General features: G+C 40.2%; 1 protein-coding gene across 10 annotated transcripts in view; it reads left to right on the plus strand.

Annotated features, from left to right (window-relative positions):
* The window catches only part of HDAC9 (histone deacetylase 9), a gene marked incomplete at its 3' end in the record, with an annotated part of 846,383 nt that overhangs the window by 496,880 nt on the left and 323,627 nt on the right, over positions 1–25,876 (plus strand). For all 10 annotated transcript variants that reach the window (XM_080665383.1, XM_080665387.1, XM_080665385.1 and 7 more), the window contains 4 exons: positions 61–176; positions 10,637–10,759; positions 14,396–14,606; positions 15,017–15,234. In XM_080665383.1, coding sequence (XP_080521509.1) covers positions 61–176; positions 10,637–10,759; positions 14,396–14,606; positions 15,017–15,234 — 668 coding nt within the window. The remainder of the gene's footprint in view (positions 1–60; positions 177–10,636; positions 10,760–14,395; positions 14,607–15,016; positions 15,235–25,876) is intronic.

A 25,876-nucleotide genomic window follows, 5' to 3' on the forward strand; every position in this document is an offset into this window, starting at 1 on the left:
TAACTAAATTCAGTTTTTATGTTTTTCAAGAATAAATTTGTGCTTCTGAATGTTTTTCAGAATCCTCAGTCAGTAGCAGTTCTCCTGGGTCGGGTCCCAGTTCCCCAAACAATGGCCCAACTGGAAATGTCACTGAAAACGAGACTTCGGTTTTGCCACCGACTCCTCATGCAGAGGTAAGACTCTTATTATTTTGGTTCTTCCAAACGTTAGATCTTCCTCAATCAGCTCCTGAACACAAAGTGTTGTTTCTGAATGGCAGATTAAAGCCACCTATTCTTAGTGACTTTTCTTATAAATCTATAAAATGTGGAATTGAGTAAACTTGACCTTATTTGCAAAGTTTGGACACAATCAGATTTGAAAATATTGAAATGTCAACCTTGTACACTCAACGATGCTGAGTATATGCTGCCCAGAAGTTGAGCAGATCAGGACTCCTTCTGCTTGGTTCTTGTTTTTTTTTTTTTTTTTTTTTTTTTAAATGGAAGTAGACCTATCAATAAGTATAAAAACAACCTCATGCAAACCTCAAAGAACAATATAGCAAGGTAGGTTTTATTCATGTGACCTACAGAGAAATGAGAAAATGGAATATTATAGTTGAAGAACAATGTAAAAATGTGTTCCACTGAGCAAACACTTATGAAGGACCTACTATGTGGCAGTCACTTTGCCTGGCAAGGGGGATATAAAGATAAATAAGATACGGACTTTGTCCTTAAGGAATGAAATATTAAAGAAAATTGGTCTAAAATAACACACACTCATTTTTGTGTGTGATTGTATCCAATCAAGTGTATTAACATTTGTTTTTCAATGAATGATTTATTGAAACCAGTGCTAATAAGAAAAGAGGAAAGTAAGTCAGGAATCAGCAAGAATTTGTCTATGTAGTTTCTGTATTAGGCTAAGCAAAGGCAACAGCCTAGAAATAGCTGCTCTTGTGGCATCAGCTGTGTTGAAGTTGTTGCCAATTGATTGACACTCTCAGTTTTTCTTTTCTGTCACTGTAATGCCTCCTTCCCATGCATTGCTCCCCGCAGGGAAAGCCGGTGCGGTAACTTCTCATTTATAACTGTGACATGCTTCTCCCCTTGTATTTTATAGAGTCATGGGAACTTGAGGCTGAAACAGACTGATCAAATATCTGATTCTTGGATCACCTGTATAGCTTTCATGATATGTAATTATGAAACTTCTACTAGAACACTTCTACGTACAGGGAGCTCACTTCACTGTCTCTCACGACAATTCTGTTGATTTGGGACAGTGAGCGTGACTGACAGAAATGTCTTCTGTATCTTATGCCACAATCTGTGTCTCTAACACACACACTCACACACATGCACACAGATTTATAATAAATGACTTATAAATTATTTGACTAAAATATAATTGAAAGCAAAAACCCAGAGTGTATCCATGGAAGCAAAGGGCTGAAGCCAATGAGGTCACTTTTGCTCCTAGGACACATATGTACTTGGGTTTTAGTTTTCAAGGCCTCACAAAACTGAGGAGATAGAAAGAAAAGGCCAATACTGACCAAGGAGGATAATGTAATAGGAGACCCCCCCAAACCCTAAGCTGGGATCCCAAAGGCCCATATCTATGCAACATTGGCAACCCCACCCCAGAGGTGTCCTGATGGGGACCACAGTGGTGCAGAATCTTTCCCTTAGAAATTGTAACCAAAGCTAGTCCTTGCCTAGAGTTATAACCCAAATCTACAGAACCTCAAACTGTTAATTTGGTTTAAAATGCCCCAGATTTGGAGTTCCCCTGAGTTTCTGGAAAAAAGAAAACATAAATCCTTTCTAGGGAAATATACATTTATTCTAAGTTTCAAAAATCTCCCTCAATTTTCCGAGGAAAATGAGTAGAGTATATGGGTACTGTCTCTCTTGTAACCGTTGTTTAGCTAATTGAAGAATAACAGTTCTGGCCTCTACATTCTCTCCAGGCCCTTCATCTGTTTCTTGTTTCTTAGTAAACTGTGGCTCTTCATTCTTTTTTTTGTTCTTAACTAAAACATAATGCCTGATGTGGCCATAGATGTAAGTGGATGTTTGGACTATTGGCTATAGGTATTGTATTTGTTAGTGCAGTTACATCTCCAGGGTTGGTCAGTTTTCAGCAACCCTTTAGTCCATTTACAGGAAAAGAACAACTTGGTAACAATTATTTCTTAAGAATGTTAGATTTCCATCCATTGTCATTTTATTTTATTTATTTATTTATTTATTTAATATATTTTATTGACTTTTTACAGAGAGGAAGGGAGAGGGATAGAGAGTTAGAAACATCAATGAGAGAGAAACATTGATCAGCTGCCTCCTGCACACCCCACACTGGGGTTGTGCCCGCAACCAAGGTACATGCCCTTGACCAGAATCGAACCTGGGACCCTTGAGTCCGCAGGCTGATGATCTATCCACTGAGCCAAACCGGTCAGGGCTCCATTGTCATTTTAAATAATGTGATTCTCGGTCATAGCTAGAATACTGAAGGGTTCTGAAGAGTGTGGCTCTGGATGAATTTGCCCTTGGAAAGAGAAAATGACACAGTAAACTACATTCGACAGCACGTGTGATTCTCAGAAATGCACTGTTAGTGCGAAAAGGGGCAGAAGAGCATTTCACAGCATGGCAGTGTTTTATAGGTTCAGAAGCAGCAGCATGGCATTTTGATCAGGAAACCATATGTAGTAAAAGTATATTTTTAAAAGGCAAGGGAGTGATGAACACAAACGTTAGCATGGCGGTTAACTCCCAGGAGGGAAGAAGGGGTTAGTGACATGGTCAGTTACTAAAGAGGAAGATACATATATTCATCCAATCTAAACACCTATGTACGTGTAGTACTTTGTACCACATGAAGGAACAACCAAGAAATATTATATAGTCATGAGATTGGAAATAAATGGAAAAGGAAGAGATTTTTCTCTTTCCTTCAAGCTTTTCATGATCCTATCTTTAAATTTCAAAATAACGTACAGTGGAGAATGTAAAGGAAAGGGATTTGCTTATATTCTTTTAGTCTTTTTTTTTATATTCCTAAAAGGTTGACTGTCACAAATATTTGTTTAGATGCCCAAGGATTTCAGCTAATTGTTGAACATATTCTGTCACTAGAAACTTTCCTTCCACCCGCATTGTTTAAAAAAAAAAAAAAAAAAAAAACACACAAAAAATGAAAACAACAAAAACAAATAAAAACCAAACCAGAAGGAAATGTGATTTAGTGCAGTTTGAAAGAGCAGAGGTATTTCTTCAGGTCAGTGCCAGGACATTCACCTCCAGAGCTGGAAAGACTAGTTCAAAAGCAAGCAGTGACTTACCCCATAATGAATTAATTGTGTGCCTGAACTATGAACCAAAAGGCCAGGTGGGCAGACCTTTCTACCCTGATGGGTAGCCTCTCCGTGGCCCAGAACAAGAAATTCCACCCTGATGGCTAACATGTGTTTTTCTGCTGCGTTTACAGGGGTCTGTAATGTAATTCATACTGGAAAGGGGAGGAGACAGCACAAGGCAAGCTGAAACTCTCAGCCAATTAATGTCTTGGTTACACTGAAAGCTTCCACTGAAGCTAGGGAAAAGATGAACACAATATTTTCAGTCAATCCTTGATTAACAATCACTTTGGACTTAGTATGATTTTTAAAGACATATTCTAAGATTGATAACAACGTATAATTTCCTACCAACCAATGTTGGAGGTCTGAAAAATTAATATCATTAACTATACTTTCAAAAATCAAGTGAGTTGTGTGCTTCCCCATTTACAAAACAGGCTTATTCTACCCTCTTTGCTTAAGTACCAGGGGTGAGTTTTTCTTTGAAAATGGTCTAACAGTGCACATGTGAATGAATTCTTTATTCTGTGACCTGTGCGTAGAAAAGCATGTCACCTCATTCTTTCAGAGCCCCTGTAAATGAAAGGGATTCTACTCCCTTCTGCTTGGGAAGAAGGAGAGTGAGCCTGTTTCTCAGCCTGAATGTGAGGCTCAGACGAAAAGAAAATTTTCTGTCTTGTAATTCACATGTGCTGCATAATTTAGATAAAGGTTAAGACACGGGCCGGAGGAGAATTTCCTCAGAAGTGCAGAAAAGGAAACAGAACAGCAAATGCATGTGGGTGGGTCTTCCACTCAGAAGGCTTCTTGGGAACCTAGTCCGGAAACCAGCCACTTTGTTGTCATTGGTTAAGTCCTTAAACTCGCCGTGGATCTCAGGTCTCGTGAAAGGTAGTGACTCCCACCCCCAAGGCTTGTTGGGCGGGATCAGTGTTTGCAGGGCAGCTGGTACATTGGAAGTGGGGGGCAAGTTCATTTTTGGTTGTTGTTATCAGTACCGACGCCTAATAGGGAAAACTCATTAGCATGTTTGTCTTCCAGCCAGCACATCCGTGTGCAAATGGGCCTCCATCTGCTCTGACCACGTCTGCTCCATTTCTTCTATTTCTTACATATGCTCAGTCCAAACTCAGATGGTTGGAGCTACTTCCTTTACGCGTTTGAACACGTGGCTGGGGAGCTGAAACCTAAGGAGTTTCTATTTCCTACTCCAGTCAGAGATGTCTTTACCTATCTACTTACTTTATTGTTAATACTGCGGGCTTGTGGGTTCAAATATGTTTCCACGAATCTCAACACCATTATTTTAGTTTCGTGGATTTATTTGATAGCTATTGTAACAGTAGCCAAGCAGCTGGTTTATTTCTAGTTGAACATTAGTGGCTGGCTCTGCTGTGCTATGTTTTAAATAATTTTTTCCACTAGATACAGATGATTTTTTTAAAAAAGGATTCTAATAATAAGGTTAAGTACTTTAAAGTCATCGGAAATGGCTGTTTTGCCCCAGTCTCACATGACTCATCTGCCTATAGCTTCATAATCGTTGTTGTGACATTTGTTGTAAATGTTATGCTCCCTACTGAGTGGGTGTAGGGCTATGGTTTTAGATGGCAGCGCATGAAACCCGCTTTCTCCCCCTGGGGGAAAAGAGGTTGCTATGACAAATGAATCTTTTTCTAGGAATAACATGAGTCAACATTGTAAAGCAAGACCTTTTAAATGCAAAGGAAGTCTTCTTAAATGATAATTTCTTTTTGGTCTCCAAACCATTTTATAGTAATATATTCTTCAGTCAAAATAAAAATTTAGAGATTTTTTTTTTTACTGCTTATTTCAATTTTTTCTCAGCTCTCTGAAAGGGGAGAAGAAAATAAATACAATCTAGAAAAATAGTGTGAAAGCCACAGGCAAACATTGAAATATTAGGAGATTTGTTTGTTGTTAATGTGGTATCTTCTTTTTTAGATAGTCTAGATTTGGGGGTTGGGACCTTTTAAAGACAAAACAGACATCTTCATGGATGCTATTCTTTGTGTGTTTTTAAATTTATCTTTATTGTAGGAAGTATTATAGGTGCCCCCCCCCCCTCCATTAGCCCCTTCCTCACCCCTTCCCCTGGCCTTCACAGCACTATTGTTTGTGTCCATCGGTTATGCCTGGATGCTATTCTAATAGACACAGGTATTATCTGATAGACTAATCAGAGATGCCTCCGTCTTAGGCTGCAGGATCTGATGTCCAAGGTAGGTAGGCAGCTGCCCAGAGTTAAAGCCAGTGAGGGGTAGAGCTCAAATGCAAAACGCTCCGTGTATACTTCTCTTCGCTAGGCCTGGCCATTTCTCACCAGAACTCTGGATTAGTATGTTCTTTTTCTAAAGCTCATGCATTTTGTAGGTCATTTTGAACGCGCAGTACTAGTAAATTGAAAATTCTACATCCGCTTTTGCTATGAGCTTCTTATTTACATAACCAGTGTTGTCAAGAGTCATCTGTTGACTTCTTTGCCTTATTTTCTGTTTATGTGTATTTCATTTATGTGGATTGCAGATATTATCCATAAGGTAGGCTTCCATTTACCATGCTGGTGAGGAAAGTAATTAAATTTTGAAGATCGTTATTAAAACGTGAGGAGACCTCCCCTGCCCCGACACCTGGCTCAGTCATATCCCTCTTCTCAGGATCATGCTCTTTCTGGTGAAATGCTCGTTACCCATCAAAGCCTGGTTTAAAACTGACACCCTGCTCTGTGCCACTTCAGTCTTTAACCCTGCTCCCGCCATAGTAATGCTTGCAGGTCATTAGCATTAGTTCTCCACATCTCCATGCACCTGAAGAGCATGTGAACTTAGGTGGTATAGGACATCTAGGTGATACAGAACATCTTTGTATGCCCACCGCCTGTACCATACTATTCATCTAATTGTTACTCGTTAATTACTTTGTGACTGTTAAGTGATATCCACATATATTTTTAATGTTTTCACTTGGTCTAACTGCAGCAAGCATTTCTGGTCCTGAGATTTTTTTAGATGAAAACCATCGTCCCCATATTCTAAGATGTGAAACACTGGCTTCTTAGCACAGCACTGAGTTAAGGGCTGGATCTGTTTCAAAACTACTTGCTGGAAAAATCCTGGTTTTGCCTGAAAACGCTTGTGAGCTCAGCACAGAGCTAAGCTGGGGTAACCATCCAGCCTCACAAGAATCCTGGGCAGGATCCTTCATTGTTTGCATGAAACGGCACCTCTCGCCACCTGTTTTCCTGGCGTTCGAGTGTGTCTGCCCTCGGAGCCGTGTAGATTACAGCTCCAGGTTCTTATTAAGATCCATGAACCTGGAACTGAAAGACTGCTCCCATCAAAAAGCCAAATTGAGGAGAGTTATAATTAAAGAAGATAATTTGGGGAAAGCATTTTTCAGGTCTGTTAAGTCATTTGCAATGTTAGCCATTGGCAGTCAAAACAAATGCTCTGCCTGCTTCCTTATCTGTAATCAAAGGAAAATAACTAAGTCACATCCTACCAGGGGTCCTCAAACTATGGCCCGCGGGCCACATGCGGCCTGCTGAGGACATTTATCCGGCCCGCCGGGTGCCACTGCCCGTCCTGCTTAGCAGCCAACTCGTCCCGGGCCCACAGTGCGCATAGGAATTTGTTCATAGTTTTTTTTTTAAACTATAGTCCGGCCCTCCAACGGTCTGAGGGACAGTGAACTGGCCCCCTGTTTAAAAAGTTTGAGGACCCCCTAGTCCCTGAAGTTCACCGTCTCTGTGGGTAGAACTGGCAAGTACTAACTCTCCCTAGTGAACTTGGGAGACTTGCATCCATAATGTCACCAGGTCTTCTGCTTTCTTCTCACAGCCAGGTCAGCTGGACACCTTTATTCTTTTCCATAAGCCTCAGGCCTGATTTTGCTTCCTTTCCTTCAATAATGCTGCAGAGTGGCGGATAGCTTGTGCAGCAGACCCTGACAAAAAGTCATGTCGCCTGGATCAGTTCTAGAGTTTTATTACCAATCCCACTAGGAACCAGAATTGGGGAGATCACTCAGTTTCTTCATCTATAACAGGAGCACAGTGGTAGTTGGAGAATGTCTCAGAAAAAACAGCTTATCATCCAAAAAAATAAAAACCCTGGCCCAGGGCTTGGCACGTGCTAGGTGCTCAGAATCAATACACTATGGTAGGAAATGGACACACTTAAATTTTGATGTGAAACTACAGGGGTCTGAAATCCCGTAGTAAGAGTATTCCCAAATTCGTTCCCCTTAGTGTGGGGAGCCAGTGTGCCACTTCCCTCATTCCATCTGAGAAGAATACTTTTCCACTTTACTTTTGCATCCTGGGAAGTTCTATCTGGGAAACAAAGATAACTGCCTTGTGAGGTCTGTGATATATTTTGCTGTCCTTCCCATGTGCACATTAAGTCTTAGTCCTGTGGGAAGCAGATGGGACCTTGAGTGAATATTTTACATCATTCTACATCATTTTCCATGTTTATTTATCTTGTATGAATACAGATAACAATTTATTATAAACTAGGGGCCCAGTGCATGAATTTGTGCACCTTGAAAGGAACTGTGGGCCCACAGGGGCGGGTCTCGGCCCATCCTCCATGCCCCTGCCTGGCCCCTCCCACCGCAGCCCCCGGTCCCCTCTCTGCCGGCAGCCCCACTGCTGATGGCACAAAGCAATTGGGGCTGGCACCAGCAGCGGGTGTGAGCAGTGGCTGCTGCCTCGATCACCCCTCAGGAGCAGGGGGAGGTGGAGAAGCCCTCAGGGGGGATCAGGTCTGGCAGCCACCACTCGCACCCGCTGACGGCGCCAAGTGATCAGGACCAGCGTCGGGTGCCAGCAGCAGGTGCAAGCACCAGGCAGGACTGCAGCTCACAGGAGCAAAAAATTTTCGGTAACCACCAGGGACTCGCCCCGATGACAGCAACTGGCACCCCGCCTTGGTCTGGCACCCCTGCTCACCTGCTCCACCATCCCGCCACAGCCAGTACCCACCATGTTCTGTGCTCTGCCATCTGCTGCCAAAACCTGCCATGTTCTGCATGTGTCCCCTGGCGGTAAGAGCACGTCATAGCAACCAGTTGTTTGGCTGTTCCTGCTGTTTGGTCTATTTGCATATCAGGTTTTTATATATATAGATTACTGCATGCTGTCAATGAGCTAGTTAACATTTTTACTTCCTCATACATTCTTTCTGTTCTTGTTCAGGTATCTACTTTATACTTAAAATTTATGTTAAAAGAATATTAGTGTAAGCACAATAGCAGCTTACGGTTTTAATTAGAGCAAATACACAACTGTTTCTCATAACCCCTAAAATAAAATTGCAATCTCGCACATTGCAATGAGGAACTCCTTTCAAACCATCTTCATGCAGTAGCATTTTAGACAACCTTGAAAAAAGGTTACATATAAAGCCAACATGATGTGGACTAAAAGTTTCAGTATACCTCTAGATTTTCATGCACAAACATCTGATTTGTTATTTAGAGAAAAAACAAAACAAAACAAAATCGAAGTTAGCTTGGAATTTCAAGTTGGAATGAGAAAAATCCACATTTAACCTTCTGCCTTTATGATCCTAAGGCTATGACTCATCTCCAAACAAACGCCTGATTGAGGTGATGTTTTGGAATAACATCCTGTGTTTTGGTGGCGCATCACTCTTCAGTGACAGTCTGAGGTCGCATTGTATGAGCACATGATATTTCCCCCAGTTAATTGATATCCCAGGTTTGTCCAGGGGAAAATCTACAGCTCCCCCAAACATGCTTGACAAGTTATTATATTTACTTTAGTCAAAGCCCGTGTGTGCAATATCCCTCTTGGAGGTGGTCTATTATTGGAGTCCCATATGCTTTTTGTTTGGGAAGAAAGCAGTCACTGTGTCATACTGTTACATGGAGTATTCTTTTTCAGGGATGTTGTTCCCTTGGGGACCATATCAGGCCAGAGTTCCTTAGTCTAATAAGACCTTTGTAACTCTTTTTGTATAAGAGTTCTGGGAGGGAGGCAAGAATTAAACAGAAAATGTAATTCAAGCAACCATATTAGGCCACATGTGGGAAAACATGACTGAGTATTGCATTAAAAAAAGGTATTTGTTGTAAAAAAGGAGTGAGATGCCAAAATGTGCAGCATATTTCAGTGAAAATGAAGGCTATTGTGGTACAGGGAATTAATAACACTTTAACATTGACTTTCATTTCTAAATATGAATGATCAAAAAAGCGCCACACAGTTGTCTATTCACAAATTTTATATTAAAACATGATTAATTATTATGGAAGTTCTTTATAGCGATATTTAATCTAAGATTTCCTTGTGTGAGCTTTCCCATCAGTACAATGATGTTTTTAACTCATATAAAGATAATGATTTTATATACATATATATGTATATATCATTCAATAATAAAAACATATATATATTCATAAGAATTATTCAAGCCGAAACTGGTTTGGCTCAGTGGATAGAGCGTCGGCCTGCGGACTGAAGGGTCCCGGGTTCGATTCCGGTCAAGGGCATGTACCTTGGTTGCGGGCACATCCCCAGTGGGAGGTGTGCAGGAGGCAGCTGATCGATGTATCTCTCTCATCGATGTTTCTAGCTCTCTATCCTTCTCCCTTCCTCTCTGTTAAATATCAATAAAATATATTAAAAAAAAAGAATTATTCAGTTTTATTGTTGTACTTTACTGATTGATGAAAACACACTGATTTTTATCCATGAGGCTAGAATTATAACAATGAATTTTGCAAAATGACCACGGAAGCCCTTTCTTCAGATTTTGTAATTATGTCTGAGGATTTTAATTTTTTTAAAAATCCTCACCTGAGGACTGAAGATATTTTTTAAAATATATTTTTATTGATTTCAGAGAGGAAGGGAGTGGGAAAGAGAGATAGAAACATCATTGATGAGAGAGAATAATTGATTGGTTACCTCCTGCACATCCCCTACTGAGAATCAAGCCCACAACCCGGGCATATGCCCTTGACTAAAATCGAACCCTGGGCCCTTCAGTCTTCAGGCCAGTGCTCTACCCACTGAGCCAACCAGCTAGGGCTGATTTAATTTTTACTTAAAACATTTGGATACAGAAATCATAAAATAAATGATCAAAATAGTTAAAATTATTTTGACTAAATGTGATAAATTAAAACTATTGTCTTAAATCTAAACATTCCACAGTAAAATATATGGTATTGTAATCTTTTGAGACTCCTTTTTTCATTTTTCTTTCCTTTATCTTTTCTTTATAGCAAATGGTTTCACAGCAACGCATTCTGATTCACGAAGATTCCATGAACCTGCTAAGTCTTTATACCTCTCCCTCTTTACCCAATATCACCTTGGGACTGCCAGCAGTACCAGCCCAGCTCAATGTAAGTCGCCACTCAGAGCAGCCTAGCGCAGCCCGAGTGATGCTTTCACTGGGGGACTCTCGTATATTTAGATTAGAATTCAGGGAAACTTGGTAGAGGAGGCCATTATCCTTCCCTGTTTACTGAGTCGTTCAAAGATGTCCGGTTGAATTTCAAATTACAGAATTATACTGCTTTGCATAATCCTATCTAATAAAAGAGTAATATGCAAATTCACCGTCACTCCGTGACAAAATGGCAGCCCCCATAGCCACAAGATGGTGGCGCCCAGTCCCCTCAGCCCTGCTGCTGGAGTGTCCGGGCCTGTCCGCTCCACCGCTGCAATGTCTGGGCCTGTAAGCCCCATTGGGGTTCACGGGGACCAAGCGGCGAGGCTGGATCTGCCCCCAGACACAGCAGACAGAGCCCGGACAGCAGGGCTTGGGGGCTTCCTTAGCGCGACAGTGGCAGGGAAGTCCCCAGGCCCGGCAGACAGAGCCCGGACAGCAGGGCTTGGGAGCTTCTTTAGTGTGTCGGTGTCGGCGAAGCCCCCAGGCCCGGCAGACAGAGCACACGGCAGGGCATTGGGGCTTCCTTCGCACGGCGCATGGCGTCGGCAGGCAGAGAGCGGACAGCAGGGCAAGGGGGCTTCATCTCCATGGCTGCAGCGAAACCCCCAGGCCCCGCAGAGAGCAGAGAACCACGGGAGTGGGCCTAAGCCATCAGGAGGACATCCCCTGAGAGCTCCTGGATTGTAGAGGGCGCAGGTTGGGCTGAGGGACCCCCGTGCACGAATTTTGTGCACCGGGCCTCTAGTAATATATAAAAATAACAACTAACATTTGTATAATGGTTCTTAGCCTTTAAAAAAAAAAAAGCAGCACTTCCCAGCTATTTTATTAGCTCCACACGACCATCCCATGAAACAGAGATTACAAGTCACATTTTTACAAAAGAAGAAGCTGAAACTAGTAATGTTTAAAAGTCCAAGATCACGGAGCCACTAAGCAGCAGGCCTGGCACTCCGCCCAGCCAGTGCTGAGAGGTGTAGCTTCTGTCTAAAGCATAGCACATATGTTTATGGAATTTATTTTTTGGTGAATGACTTTATTTTGAGAATTTATGTTACTGACTCTATCATACTGAAGAATACGTATCTGGAAAACCTCTTTAAGAACAATATTAAATTCTTCCCAGGAGACTTAAAGTGAAGAAATTACTTTAAAAGTCCTGACAACTGAAATAGAATCTTTTGGAGGTAATTGTCCAACTCACAGAAGACAACAATAATTATTTTATACATATTCCCTAAAATTATGTAAATTTTTGTCATCGTAAGAGATTTGTAAGCTTTACGTAGAATAATTCATCTATGAAATGTATGAAAATTAAATTAATTGTGCTTATGCAAAGGTGATACGTTGAGTTCAAAGAGAAATTTGTTCTAACCATTGGCACCAATTTTGCCAATCTTTAGAAGCAAGTCTTTCACTGCATGCAGCTTGTCAAAATTCACATCTTTTATAATATTCCCAGATCAGGATAATATAAAGAGTGGACCATTTTGTGACCTAATTTGTTTTCAGGATATAAGACCTGTTTATGGGATGCTAATTTATGTACAAGCACACCTATAGTGACATTATAAAATGACACATTTTATGGTTGGGTTCAATACATATTATAAAGGCAGTTTAAGGTGCACCTTATATATTTGGTATTTTTTTATAGAGTGGGATGTTGCCTTATGTGATACAGTCACTTATATTAGTGAGGAGAAAGCAAAATTTGGATGCTGTTATATATCTAGGGATTGAAGAAGAAAAATGTAGAAATACCAAATTCAGTTACACACTTGGAATTCCACATGAAGCATTTATAAACAATTGGGCCTAGCAAAAATAAAAAAGGAATTAGGGATGAAACAAAACATAAATATGCATGGGTATTTTCAAATCTTCACTTACTAAAAATTATTTTTCTCCTATTCCTGTTTTTCCTATCTCTTCCAATGATAAGCAAATACTGACACAAAAACTTACGACACATGAATAAGCATTTTATATCCACTCCTCTTTGCAGGCTCGACGTCAGTCCTATCAGCTAACACAAACATACACCACTTTTAATGTGGTCAGGGGGAATTTTTTTCTCAAAGGACCCAGTACGAAAGCCAGACCATTTAATGTTTTGATGGTAATACAATTTGGTGCCGTTGGATGAGTAAACCAAGGCGGTTTGGATTGAAGTTTCATTTTTCTTTGCTTCCATTTTGGTGTGGATGAGGCCATCACAATTAATTTTTCAAGCTTAGCAAGGCTTTGGCAAAGGGACCTCTAATATTCCATTTCCCCACTGAGTAGTGGGAAATTTTTAAGGAAAAGAGGCCAGGAGAAGGAATCATTTCTAGATTAAACATTGCGTTGACTTGCTGTGTGACTAAGACAAACCATTTACCTCTTTGTCCTTTAATTTCTCCATCACTGAAAATTGCTTTGCTTCCCTGGTGCACAGCAATTTTGAAAGATGAAACATGAGTTTTGAAAAGAAACATGCCACATAATTTTGAGGCATTACACGTCTGCTTTTGTAATACCCACATGACCACCATTCATTAAATTATTTGACTAGGATAATTCATTATTACTATTGATGATATAATTATTATTGCCTTATTACTGTTATCATACATTTCAAGTTCTTAATAGTGTTTTTATTTTATATAATTCCACTTGTAGTTTATTTTATTAAATGAAAGTATCTGGAGTGTCATTTTCAATATTTAGAGATTGGGGATCTGTTATGAATTAATAAAAAATACATGTTTAAATCAGATTCCTGCATGTTTTGTACAACCTCTCATTGAGTTATCTGAAGAATTTTATTTTAAAAATTAAATATTGGAAACTTACAGCTCTGAACTTATTAGAGGACGAGTAGAGAAAGGACCAATTGTCCCTTCTCCTTGAGACTCCAAAATCACAGACCATTTTATATCTAGCTTCTTAATGGCTGTGATGTGTCCTTAGATTAGAAATTTCAATATTTTACTTTTACAATATACCTTATACTTAATCAGTATATTAAACTATTTTAGAAATAAACTTCCTAGTTATTAAGCCTGAAATTAGCATCATTTTTAAAAAATATATTTTTTTATTGATTTCAGAGAGGAAGGGAGAGAGAGATAGAAACACCAATGATGAGAGAGAATCATTGATTGGCTGCCTCTTGCAAGCCCCCTACTGGGGATTGAGCCCACAACCCGGTCATGTGCCCTGACTGGGAATCAAACCATATCCTCCTGGTTCATAGATCAACGCTCAACCACTGAGCCATACCCCCCAGGCAGCATCATTTTTAATGTTAAAGATCTTTTTAAGTTCAGAACAATGATACCCAATACTCAATTGTCTCCAATGCTTCAACTCTACTTTTATGTCTCTTGTGTCAATTCAGTTAGTTTAAAAGACATGACTGTTACCCATTTTCCCTACTGAGCCATAGGTAAGATGGGTCTTTTTTTTTTGGTGGGGTGGCGGGGGGGTGGGGGGGGAAGAGTGCCATAGGGTGTGGAATAAAAAAACGAATGATGTACAGATCTAATGAGCCCCCTGGATGGAAGAGGATTCACATCTTTATTATTTCTTGACACAGGCTTCGAATTCACTCAAAGAAAAGCAGAAGTGTGAGGCCCAGACGCTTAGGCAAGGCGTTCCGCTGCCCGGGCAGTATGGGGGCAGCATCCCGGCGTCTTCCAGCCATCCCCACGTCGCTCTGGAGGGAAAGCCCAACAGCAGCCACCAGGCTCTCCTGCAGCATTTACTATTGAAAGAACAAATGCGCCAGCAAAAGCTCCTTGTAGCTGGTAATTAACAAGGGCGCCATTTGGAGATCATATGGGGGCTTTTATTTTATCAGCGGTGCAATGTGATGTCTTTTTAACTCAAGACACTGAAAAGATTTACGATTTACCAAGGTCTCCCTGATACCTGGTACTGTGGGAAAGGCTATAATCCTTAGTTATCCCTCTAGCTCCATGAAAAAAAAAAACACAAACAAACACAAAAATATTGACCTTATTTAACCTTCACATACCAGAGTGGGGTACGGGTGAGTCATTGGTCAGATGCATGCCTGGTCAATGCTTTGGCACTTCTGCCTTCACCCCATCCAACCTAGCTTTCTTCCTGGGTATCCCATATATCTGTTTTCTATAGATTCGTGTGTTATTTTAAGCAAAATTGTGTATGTGTACATGGATATATTTTTTTTCAGGTGGAGTTCCCTTACATCCTCATTCTCCATTGGCAACAAAAGAGAGAATCTCACCTGGCATTAGAGGTACCCACAAATTGCCCCGTCACAGACCCCTGAATCGAACCCAGTCGGCACCGTTGCCTCAGAGCACATTGGCTCAGCTGGTCATTCAGCAGCAACACCAGCAATTCTTGGAGAAGCAGAAGCAATACCAGCAACAGATCCACATGAATAAAGTAAGCCCCCAAGTCAAAGTGTCATAACCCCCATTGTGACATTGGGGTTCTCTTCCCTGATCTGTGCATTCAAGGGGTGAATATTGGTATATGTCATAGTTCACAGGAGATTACCTTCTGGGCTCAAGGATACCATGACACTATCAGGTTTTTCAACATCTTTGCATTCATGAAGTGTTTGCAGCAATTTTGAGATTATAGATGAGCAAGGTCTTTTATGGCTGAGCACCTATTTTAATATATAAGGACATGCAGGCACACATGTGCAGAGCCTCATATCTATTGCAGAAAAAGCTTGAGGCAGAGTTGAAGGTGGTGGATTGACATATCCAAAGGTTTTCCCAGTTGCTGGCAGAAATGACAAGGTTAGCCAACAAGGTATTTTCCAGCAACTTGTATGTAGCCATGTTAGAGCTGTTTTTTAGCATTTCCCACTTTGTTCCAAACAGTGTTTAAAACAGTTTCTCAGAACCTTGTGGTAATTTCCTTCTGGCAGCCCTGTTGTGGCTGAAATGGACAGCGAATGAACGTCTGCATCATACCACATCCTTAGACAGTCTCCTGCTGAGGCAACCACAAGCAGACAGTGATTGCAGTCTAACAATAGCAGGCGGGCTGGTGAAGCGTTTTCAATGAACTTTTAAGCTAAACTGGCCTACGGAGTTTTGCTACTACACTCTGCTCTGGTTGACATATGAAACAGAATCTTCTCATTCCTGGAGAATATGAAGGTCCTAAATATCAAGATGCTATCTGCTCCCCTTTGTACCGTATCGCCTACAAGTACCTTATGGAGGCATTATATATTGAGGTATTCTATTGAGTAATGGTGTCCTGTTTACCGATAGACAGCTTAAAACTGGCTTAGTATTACAATGTTTTGTTGTATTGTAAGCAAAGCAAAACCTCATGGGCGAAGATCTAATCATCTTTCTAATAGCAGTAGGAGAAGGGAGTTTTCTCATCTGCTTACCTGATTGCAGGTGGGCCTAGAGTTTGTCTCTTCTCTTTGGCCTCCACTTTACAAGGCAGAGCCATGAAGGGAGGAGCATGGGCTGAGGATACTACTGAACAGAAATGCTTCCAGCTCAGCCCTTTGATGCTTTCAAAGATTATGCATATATGTGTGGGATGGGAAGTGGGGGTAGGTTGCTAGCAGTGGCAACTACCTCTTTTGCCATTTTTCAGTCTACTGCAGACTCCTTATATATCATCAGATTAATGCCTCTTTTATCACTATGGCATTTCTCTAAATTATCAGATTATTTTGTATCAAATCAGTCTTATCATAGGAGGACTAGCTTCCTTCTTGTATAGTGGTGTAATACTCATGGACTTACATGTGCTGCCACATCTGTTTGCTGTATGATGGTAGAGTTAAGTTTGTTTGTGGATGCTCAGCACTACTTAAAACTGCCAGGTATTCTTTAAAATGGTCCTGTGTCTAGTGAGAAAAATGTATGTGGAAGGAATTATTGGGAAGCCTACTTTTTGCCTGGTAATATTGTGATCTGGATATTTGTTAGATTCCTATGAATACCTTTAAGAATATTTTGGGAATACATGTTTTATGACCTAGTGACTACTGTTTCAGACTCAAACGGTATGCTGGTCTCAGAGTCTTCATACTTTAGTATTACACTTGAGATTTCGATAGGCGATGCTCCTCTCCATCACGTGGCAGGAACTAAGATGGAAAGCAGGCATTTGCAGTTGAGCAATGAGAAAGGAAAATTTATCAGAGCCCTTCCTCCCATGTGGAGCCGATTCCTTGGAATCTGTTAAGAATTCTTCCTAAAATTAGAAACAAACCAATACTTTTAGGTACCTGTTTGTACAGTGGTTTGATTATGAAATCTTGTCTTAATTAGGCAAAATGAAGTCCAGAAAACTTCAAAGCACAGAGCTGATCTTTCTGTATCAACCCCTCTCGGCTTGGGTGTTTAGATTACTCAGGCAGGTCTCCCCTTGGCTTGGGACCAAGTCTGTATTCCATATGTTTAATCAGGATGGCATATGCACATTGGGTATCCTCCAGATTTTGAAAACATTTCACCTGCCCTCCATTGTCGAAGGGAACAGAGAAGAATGTGATTAAAGAAAATATTAAACCTCTGTCCTCTTCTAAAGTATTCGCAATAGAACCATCAAGAAACAAATCTCTACAGTTCACCCTACCCCATGAGGTGACAAAAACATTTATTTCACATTAGGTGAGGGCCATAACTCAGATGTCAGAGCTACCAAGTTTCTGTATAATAAGATATTTATATGTCCTATAACTATTTAGACTACCCACTAATGAGAAATAAACACAGAAACTTTATATCATTTTTTTCCCGTTATCTTGGATGAACTGTATTGAATCCATTCAAACTGGAGCTTGGTAGTTGACATCATAAAAACATGGCCCCTCCTCTTGAAATACTTTATAATAGCAGGGAACATAGGCACGTGTGAAGATGTAGACATGCAGATGATGTAGGTCAGTGGTCGGCAAACCGCGGCTCACGAGCCACATGCGGCTCTTTGGCCCCTTGAGTGTGGCTTTTCCACAAAATACCACGGCCTGGGCAAGTCTGTTTTGAAGAAGTGGCGTTAGAAGAAGTTTAAGTTTTAAAAATTTGGCTCTCAAAAGAAATTTCAATCGTTGTACTGTTGATATTTGGCTCTGTTGACTAATGAGTTTGCTGACCACTGACATAGGTTAAAATGTCTCTGCCTTTTACTTCCTCAACTTCCTTTCAGGGGGGAGATTTAGGGAAGCAAAAATGGGGAGTGACAAGAAAGAAAAAGTAGGTTTATTTCTAAACCTACACTATATTAACTATGATTGGTCTTCATGGTATGAAATTTTTAATGACATATTTCAATTGCTAATGATCTTTAGAAGAATTAGAAGCAGAACTATACTTTTCAGAGCATAGTTTATACAATGATTTACTTATTACATTTTGAAGACTTTCTCATAGCTTGCTATAGTTTGAATGCATTTATGAAAGTAGTCATCCATGCCTGTTATAACTATACTGTGTAAGTGTTGTTAATTATACTAAGTAAGTTACCTGCTTTTTGCCTGATTTATAATGACATTTACATGGGAAAATCGTGTGTTGTAAGAATTATTTGCCTCATACAATTATGGTGTAGGTACTCAATAGCTTAGTAGAGGTATCCCTGGGATGGGTTTATATAATATTTGTGTGGTTATATCTACACTATAGGGCACGATAGAAAGATGAGTGGAAATCCTGTCCAAATGATATATCTCTGCTAATCAGTATAAACATTCTACTCTCACTGAAAGTATTTTGAGAAGCTTAACCTTAAGAAATTCATGACTTAAAACATTTGTTCTTTTCTCTTTTTGAGACATTGAAAAAATTCAGAAATGCATTAAACAAGTTTTATTGCTGATATATGGTACATTCATGCAATGATGACTTGTGGGCCTTTTTTAAAAATCCCAAGTTTATGTCAGTATTGTTTACTTTTTTTCTAAGATTTTTAAAATTTGAGTTTTAGAGAGAGAGGGAGAAAAACATTAATGTTAGAGTAACATCAATCAGCTGCCTCATATATGGCCCCTACTGGGGGACAGAGCCCAAAACCTGGGCATGTGCCCCGACCAGGAATGGAACCAGCAACCTTTTTATGAATGGGATGACCCTCAACCACTGGGCCACACCGGCCATAGCTCTTTTGCTTTCTTGTTATTGGAAAAAAAAAAAAAAAAGGCTTATAAAATAGAATTTTGCCCTAACTGCTTTGGCTCAGTGGATAGAGCGTCAGCCTGTGGACTGAGGGGTCCCAGGTTTGATTCTGGTCAAGAGCATGTACCTTGGTTGTGGGCACATCCCCAGTAGGAGGTGTACAGGAGGCAGCTGATCGATGTTTCTCTCTCATCGATGTTTCTACCTCTCTATCCCTCTCCTTTTCCCTCTGTAAAAAAAATCAATAAAATATATTAATTTAAAATAGAATTTTCTTCATAAATACAAAAGAGCAAACATAAAAGCAAGAGCGTATTGGTAATTTTCTTCTGAGCTTGTTTTAAGTTTAGGTATTACTACAGATATTCCTGTAAAGTAAAACTATGACAAATGAAAACAAAACACACCTCAATTACTTGGCTATATTTATGATTTTTTAAGTATTCTGACCACTGCCAATTTAAATGAAGGGCAAATCTCTAGTCACGCCGCTATCTAAATGATATACAGAAATCTTCCAAAGTATCTTCAGGCATTTTTATGGTGAGATAATTTGACGTAGATCACTGCCCCCAGCCAATGACATTTTTCTTTGAATTCCTTTATTGCTACAGTATTAATAGAATAGCATCATGTCTAATAGTTCCTATTTTAACTAGAATTATAGTATCTTTTCTAATACTTATATTTCTCACATTCGTTCTTCCAAGTCCATGTGAGCAGAAATTTAAAGAAACTTCTTTCTTCATTCAGTACTTGTTTGACTTAAATAGTGGTCTGTGCTTGTATCCATTTAGCAAATCACATTGAGCTCTTGCTTTGTGCCAGGCACTGGTTTAGGCACCAAGAAAACAACATTCAGTGTCCTCATGGAGCTTACAGTGTGGGGAGGAGCGGGGAGTGCGATATTCCAGTCAACAGTCAGACACTGTGTTAACTATCAGGATAGAAGACATGAGGGAGGGAGCTTGTTTTCTTTGAGGAAATAAGACTTGAGACTTGGTTGGTTACTTCTCTGGATTGTCTTGTCCATTTTACATCTTTTTTTTTTTTTACCTTTCTCTTTTTCTTTCTCTCTCGCACTCTCTCATTTTTTTTTCTTATATATGCTTGGTGATAAATATTGTATACATTCCTATGACTGGACACCAGCCAACACTTTAAAAAAACTCACATAAATCATGAGATGATATCTTATATATGTCAAGGTTCACTCCAGATATAAGTATTTATTATATATTTATTACTCTATACTTAGGCATTTTGACATGAGAGCTATTTTATCATAATAAAAATATATTTAAGACACGACCAGTAAAGGGCAGGCCAAGCAGATGTCCTGTGTTGCCCTTATTCAAACAGGTAGATATTATATCTGACAGGCAAGGCATGAACATAATTTGGCTCAAATGCTGGAACAGAGCAAATGGGAAGCTTTCATTAAGTTTTAGAAGAGAATTTTATCCTTTATGTGAGTCGTATCTGTTATATTCCTTTTCTTGACATAATTTCTAACATAAATGTTATATATTCTCTGTAACCCCTCATGATTCATGCCCACTCCTTGTCCTCAGTAATCCATCCACAGCAGCCCGAGGGAGTATATTCTTTCATGCCTGTGGTCACATACAAACAGAGCATGTATATGTATGGGTGTTACCTTTTTTTTTTTATTAAGCATTCCTGAACTCAGTCCTAAAATAAAGCTATTTTGTGTACTGTTGAGCAAAGTGTATATTTTCCCAAAAAGATTAATTTGAAGAGTAACTATTAGAAATATACATTCCAAAAGGTTTACATTTTGTAATCACACTTCATATTATCAAATAAGTAAACACTTCATATTAGCTTTATTTTAATAAAGGTAATTCTATCCATGGCTTACCTGTGGCAAGATTAAAATTTTAAGTAAAATTAGATGAGGACCAGGGACCAATCTTGGCTTTGCTACTATACCTATTTCTCCTAATGTGTCTTTCCCTCCCCTTCTTTTGTGTGCTGTACATCTTCCCAGCACCTTCTCCAGTGGTTCCTTCGGGATATGGTCATTTAAATAATACCAGCTCCCTTTACATGTAGGATCAACTGCGAGCTAGGACACCATACTTATGTCCTTATGGTTGCTATCTCCTCAAACTTAACAACTCACTGTTTTTTCATATCAAGAAACTTAATTTAAATGGGCTTATGTATGTTGACCAAGGTGACAGGCTAGCAGGTGACAGAGCTGGAATTCGACATAGGATGTATGTCACAACAGCCTGTGCTTCACCTGGACTTGTGCTTATGATTTTAGTGTTGTTCCTGTCACCAAGCAGGAGACAAGGTTTTCCTAATTTCATTTTTGCCAAAAAGTAGAATACCTATAATTAAAAACAAGGCAAACAAAAAGGAAGGTCATCTTTTTTTTAATTATTATTTTTTATTTTGGTGTTTCTTTGGGTTTGTCAGAATGAAGAAATCCCATTTCCTTGCCCTGCTTCCCAACGTTCCATGCATTGCCCTCCATCTTGGAGGGTTTTGTGGTCGTTGTTACTGGTTTATTTATGGACCTGATGGTAGGACATTCAGATATCCTGTTGGCTTATAATGCTTTCCACAGTGCCATGGAAGTGCAGTGAAGAGCCAACTGCAGCCGGGCCAGGCTGCATTCCTCTCCTGCACGTTGTAACATTGCCATGTTTTAAGCGTGGGCAAACATCTTGCAGGAGTCCTGAGCAAGCCTGGAGTTGAAGGTCTACTGACTTCATCATGCTCCACTGAAATGCAGATGCTGGCATCTCACCCATGGCTGGTTGGAAAATGCCTTGTTTTAAGTTCTGAAAAATGGATGAGCAGAAACTTGAACTGGGCTTTCATTTAGGAAAGTAGGCATTACTGTTGTCAGGTTTAATTTCTCTCTATCCCTTTGACAGCTTGTTTCCATGCGGAGTCTTTAATCACCATTTTCGGATTATATTCTGCCCATTAGATGGATAGTATGTCCAAAAACGTTAGCTAGCACTCAAAGGCAGTCTTAATTTTATAAGAGTACAAAGACGCCTAGATTACCTATGTATAGAAGTTTCTAAGAGAAACTTTGGCTTACCCTTAAATAGATGCTATTTGGACATGACTAGCTCCATGTAAACAGATCTGTGTAGGTATGTAGTCGGCTTCAAAAAACAACACAAAACCACTTAGGCTGCAATGCCAGCTTACATCAGCACAGAGAATTCATATAGAAGCAATCCGCTATATAATTACAAGTGGATGGTTTATAATACACAGAAGATGGCTTGTTGCTTTATTATTAAATGTGATGAAATCCTGTGTTTGTAAAAGAAACTCAATGACCATTTCAGGGGATTAATGTGTAACATACATACACGTCCCCAGTGCTGCGTTCATAACTCAAAGATGCAGGGAAGGACCTTGACCTTTCCTTTTCACTCTGCACTGTTAATCGAGGCAGAGACGCTTTTACTGAATGAGAAAAGCAATAGTTGGACATGACTATGAGGTAAGAAAATAGGAGAAAGAAAACTATCGGGGGAATTAAACCATGCGAGTAGTTTGACTGATGTTGATTCCAGGGAGTTCAAAGGGAGAAGGAAGCTAAATAATTTGGTTGTTTCCCAACCTTGACAAGTAGTTTAGTAGTTTCATTGGACAGAATGAAATAATTAAGTCTTACTGAAGAATTTTTAATAAAGCTAAGTGATTTGTGGACATGAAAACCACCAATGTGTAGCTGTCTCCTTGCTGCAGATTTTGGTTACTTATAAGTTCTTGATTGTAGATTCCCACCCCCCATCTTTCTGCCCTTTCTCTAAATAGTTATGAAATCTGAGGAAATATGGTGACCCTGAAATGTCAGATGGTCTAGAGTATTCCCATTCTTTCCAGCAGAATTGCATCCAGGGCTGTGCTCCCATAGCCTGAATGTAACGTGACTCGCTTGCTATCAGTTTAGCTGTATCAGCCAGCAATGAAAATTCAGTTCTACAGAATAGTTCCTGGCATGGAATAATTTATGATGTTCCACAGAGATTTATTAGCAAACATTATGCTGCACACTGAAATGAAAATAAAGAAAGCATGTTCTTTCCCTGCATGGGCTCACAGACCTGCCGACAGACAATTCTATCCAGAGATAGTTCTACATAATATATAGCTTATTTTAATAGCAAGATCAAGAATGCTTGATATCCTTTCCAAGAGAGGTTTCTGGTGTCCCGTAGAATGATTTATTAGTTTTGCATCTTTGGTCAAAATGTCGAACCTCTTTGTCCAATAATTCTCTAATCTGTACGTTTTAGAGGTAGCTGGTGAGACTCACCCGAGAGAGTGTACTGAAAGTGCTTTGTAAACATGGTAAGCAGTACTGAAATCCTAACCCGGTATTTATATTCTTCTATACAACTAATAGTTCTTTTTTAAAAAAATTGATTGATTGACTTTAGGGAGAGCGAGAGAAAGCGGGGGGGGGGGGGGGGGGGGAGGGAGGGAGGGAGGAAGGGAGGGAGGAAGAAATATCATTTTGTTGTTCAACTTATTTACGCATTCATTTGGTTGCTTCTTGTATGTTCCCTGACCAGGGATTGAACCAAAAACCTTGGCATAAAGGGGCCATGCTCTAACCAACTGAGCTACCCAGCCAGGGACTAATAGGCCTATTTTTCTTATTCTGTTAATGAAGATGACTGTCTGGAGGTGCTAGACTATTTCCAAGCACACATTTCCCACTTGTTTCAATATTACATCAAGCTACTTTGTTGTCAACCAAACCACAGTCTTCTGTTACATCTTTGTATTCATCATACAGCCGCCTTTGTTTTCCCTTTGGAACAATATTATGGTTAGTCATTGAATTTTTATTGAGGTATAATTTACACACAGTAAAATTTACTCCTTTTGCTGTACAGTTTAGGGAGTTTTGACAAATGCATATTATCATATAATTACCACAATCAAGATGCAGAACAGGTCCCTCAGCTTCCAAAATTCTCTTCTGCTCGCCTTTGTGGTCAGTCCCTACCCCTACCTCCAACCCCTGGCAAGGTAGTTGAATTTTGTAAGGAACATATTAAAATGTCACAATTGTGAGAACGGTGTATTTTGAAAGCATGCAGACATCAGTCCTATCTGATCTAAACTGTGGAATGTTCAATCAAGAAGAGACCCCAGGGGTTATATATAGTGGCCTCTAGCTGACAGTCATAGATTCTATCTATTCCATTGAACTGCTGTCTTTGACTTACCTGGTGTCTTAACATCACTTGAATTTTTGGTGAATCTTTAAAAGTAGAAATATTTCAAATATAATTCTGGATTTCTGGCATTGTCCAAAAAATTTAAAAGTCTCGCCATTCTGGGCACACATTTCCATGTGGCAGTTATCACCTGGGGCTTTATCTTGATTGTCGATTTTAAATAGGATTTGCAGAGCTGTCCAGTTTACCAAGAAAGGGATTGACCAATGGGGGGGAAAGGGAGATGTTCACAAGTCACGTGATAGGAAGATTGTTGGCTTTGAGATCTTGTCTGTCTTGAGACAGTTCACAATCTCCAAGGATTAGGAAAAAGATAAATTAATAAGAATGCCCTTGCTTACTGTGGCTCTATTCATTAAAGAGCAAAAAAAATGAAAACTTAGAAAGAAAGAGTACTTTCAGATGAAAATCAGAAAAGAGATTATCAGGAAAATCCTGTTATCCTAATATATAAAAAGCCAGGGGCCCTCACGACCGAAACTACCAGACAGATGACCTAACAGCAGGCTCCGTGAGGCGACAAGGCCAGCAGGGTGGTTAATGAGGGATGACTGAAAGATTGAACAGCAGGCTGCGTGGGGCGACCAGGCCAGCATGGGGACAGTTAGGGGCAACCAGGCTGGCAGGGGGGCTGTAAGGGTTGACCAGGCTGGGGGGGGACAGTTGGGGGTGACCAAGTAGGTAGAGGGGAGCAGTTGGGGGTGATCAGGCAGGCAGGCAGGTGAGCAGTTAGGAGTCAGCGGTCCCAGATTGTGAGAAGGATGTCTGACTGTTGGTTTAGGCCCGATAAATCGGCAGTCGGACATCCCTCAAGGGTTGCCGGATTGGAGAGGGTACAGGCTGCACTTAGGGAACTGCGCACCCCCCCCCCCCCCGTGCACGAATTTTGTACACCGGTCCTCTAGTGTAATATAAAAGGACATAAAATTACACAGTGCTGTACCAGAAGGAAAAATAAGTCCTCTCTGTGTCAGTTAAGAGGAACCCCTAATAGTTCTTGTTCTCTTGTTGAAAGGTCGATTTCATGTTCTGAAAGGTCGATCTTCCCATTTCCATTTTTGCCCACCTACATTCAATCTTCCATAGTGGCCAGGGTGATCATTTACAAATGCAAATCAAATTATGCCAAAGGCTTGCTGAAGACTCCCCAGTTGCTCCTTACTGCTTCTAGGATGAAATGCAAACATCTTTGACCTACTAGGCTGTCCTGATCTGTCTCTTGTCCCCCAAGTGACCTCATCTCCTACTCCCTTCCCTTACTTACTGAGCTCTAGCCACACTGCCCTGCTCTCCTGTCTGCAGGGAATCTCATTCCACCTCCAGGAGTTGTGCTGTATGGAAGGTTCAACCTCCAGCCTTTTCATGACTTGATCTTGGTATTAGAGTCTCTCTCAGCTTAAGAGCCAACCGCTTGAGAGAAGCTTTCTCTACCCAGACAAATTAAACACAGGAAAACCCCCCCTCCTCCACCCGCCGCATCATTCTCTAGCACATGAAGTTCCAGCCTTCAGTTGCTCATTTTCTGTTTACTCCACTGAGTGTTTGCCTAATGCTCATCTCTCCTCCAAAGGCCTGGCATATAGTACGTGCTCAATAAAAATTGTTGAATGAGTGAAAGAGTGAGTGGTTAACTTTCTCAATCTAGCTGAGAGGAGGAAAATTTTATTCTCCGCC

The sequence above is a fragment of the Plecotus auritus genome, assembly GCF_963455305.1.
Source record: "Plecotus auritus genome assembly, chromosome: 4".
Lineage (NCBI taxonomy): Eukaryota > Metazoa > Chordata > Mammalia > Chiroptera > Vespertilionidae > Plecotus > Plecotus auritus.